Below are 2,082 nucleotides of genomic sequence, written 5' to 3' on the forward strand. Positions count from 1 at the left end.
AATGTCACAGCATTTTTTTTCTCCAGCGTGCTAAGAACTTTGCCAGGCTTATTGATTTAACAGAAGTGGTTCTTTATACCAGGGGTTTTCAAACCTGTGGTTCGTTGACAGCAAATACTTTTTATGGGCAATTTGATTTTATATGAGTTTCTTTTAATCGAAATCTTTTAATTGACAATAAACCTATTTGTTAAATACTGTTAAATAAATAAATGTAAAAATATATGTTATTTTAAGCAAATATTTATGTATAAATTTCATAAGCGTTTATCAGGGGGTCCCTAAGGTAAAGCCTGAAATATAAAGAGGTCCGCAAGTCAAAAAGTTTGAAAACCCCTGCTTTATACTATAGGTACAAGGCCTGAACTCTTGGGGAGAAGGCTAGTCAATTACATTGGCCCCCAGTGCTCAAATGGTACTTTCTGTCACTGGCCCTGAAGCGAGGAAAAGCCAAGTTGACCTCGGCAAAATTTGAACTGAAAACAAAGCCAAAATTAAATACTGCTAAACATTTTCCCAACAAACTAACGATTCTGTCAGCTCGTGGCCTTAGAAATAATATACATTTACATACAGACATATGCGTTTATGTACAATACTCCTCATCTGATATACATATATATATATATATATATATATATATATATATATAGACACACACACATGTTGTGTGTTACACTGACCCCTAGCATATGACTAACACTTTATTTCATTGATCCCAGGAGGGTGAAAGGCAAAGATGGCCTTGATGAGATTTGAACTCTATAACAAGAATTTCTTAGAGCCGCAAGGCCAGAAATGGTGGGAGGGGGAGGAGGAAGGAATAGGGGAGGCAACAGTGGGATATACTGATCCCCGGTATGTCACTGGTACTCTGTCTTAGCGACCGTGAAAGGAAGAAGGGCAACGTAAAAGCTGGAATAAATACCACAAGGCATTTTTATCCGATGCTCCACACTGTTCTGCCAATCCATCCCACAATAATAATTGAGGCACAAAGACAGAAATTTTGAGAGGAGGAAATTAGGTAATACCATTGAGACCCAAGTATTTAACTGGTACTTTGTATTTTCCAGTGCCAAGAGAGATGAAGAGAAAGTTTATCTTGACAAGATTTCAACTCAGAATGTGAAAAAAACCCAGAAATAAAGCAACCCAATGTTTAAATAATTCTAATAATAATAATAATAATGATTGTTTCAAATTTTGACACAAGACCAGCAAAGTCAGGGGAGGCGGGGACAAGTCAATTGCATCGACCCCAGTGTTCAACTGGTACTTATTTTATCAACCCCCCTGAAAGGATGAAAGGCAAAGTCGACCTCGGTGGAAATTGAACTCAGAACGTAAAGACAGATGAAATGCTGCTAAGCATTTTTTCCCCCAGCATGCTAACGATTCTGCCAGCTCACCACCTTATTAATAATAATAATAATAATAATAATTATAATCATAATAATAATAATTATAATCATAATGAAGCTATAGAAGAGGGAGGAGTAGTTGAAGATGGAATGACCATTCCAGTTGCTGGCCCTTTATTTGGCCCCCCCCCAAACACACACCCCTAAATTCCCTAATTATTTCTTTAAGGCCTTCATTCTTTCCTCCAGACTTTGACAGTTTTTCTTGATGCCGTCAGTGTTTTGTTTGAATGAATCTTCCAGCTGGAAATAGAAAATCATAAAGTTAGTTATCTGTCTGCCTGTCGGTCGATCTGTGTCTGCTTGTACATGTGTGTGTGTGGGTGTGGGTGTGTGTGTGTGCATCTGGTTCTGTGGGTCAGCGTTTGTGCCTGTGTATGTTTGTGTGTTCCCATGTAGGTAGTGTTTGTGTTTTCTCATGTAGGCCAGTGTTTGTGTGTTCCCACGTAGGTCAAGTGTTTGTGTTTTCTCATGTAGGCCAGTGTTTGTGTGTTCCCATGTCTGTCAGTGCCTGTGTGTTCCCATGTAGGTCAGTGTTTGTGTTTTCTCATGTACGCCAGTGTTTGTGTGTTCCCACGTAGGTCAGTGTTTGTGTGTTCCCATGTCTGTCAGTGCCTGTGTGTTCCCATGTAGGTCAGTGTTTGTGTTTTCTCATGTA

General features: G+C 39.0%; 1 protein-coding gene across 1 annotated transcript in view; it reads right to left on the reverse strand.

Moving 5' to 3' along the window:
• Window positions 1-130: 130 nt before the first annotated feature.
• The window catches only part of LOC106870154 (dynactin subunit 2-A), an 11,235-nt gene continuing 9,283 nt past the window's right edge, over window positions 131-2,082 (reverse strand). Inside the window, exon 11 of the mRNA XM_052977149.1 lies at window positions 131-1,667. Within this exon, the coding sequence (XP_052833109.1) occupies window positions 1,581-1,667 (87 nt within the window). The 3' untranslated portion in view covers window positions 131-1,580. The remainder of the gene's footprint in view (window positions 1,668-2,082) is intronic.

Source organism: Octopus bimaculoides, chromosome 27 (assembly GCF_001194135.2).
Source record: "Octopus bimaculoides isolate UCB-OBI-ISO-001 chromosome 27, ASM119413v2, whole genome shotgun sequence".
Taxonomy (NCBI): Eukaryota; Metazoa; Mollusca; class Cephalopoda; order Octopoda; family Octopodidae; genus Octopus; species Octopus bimaculoides.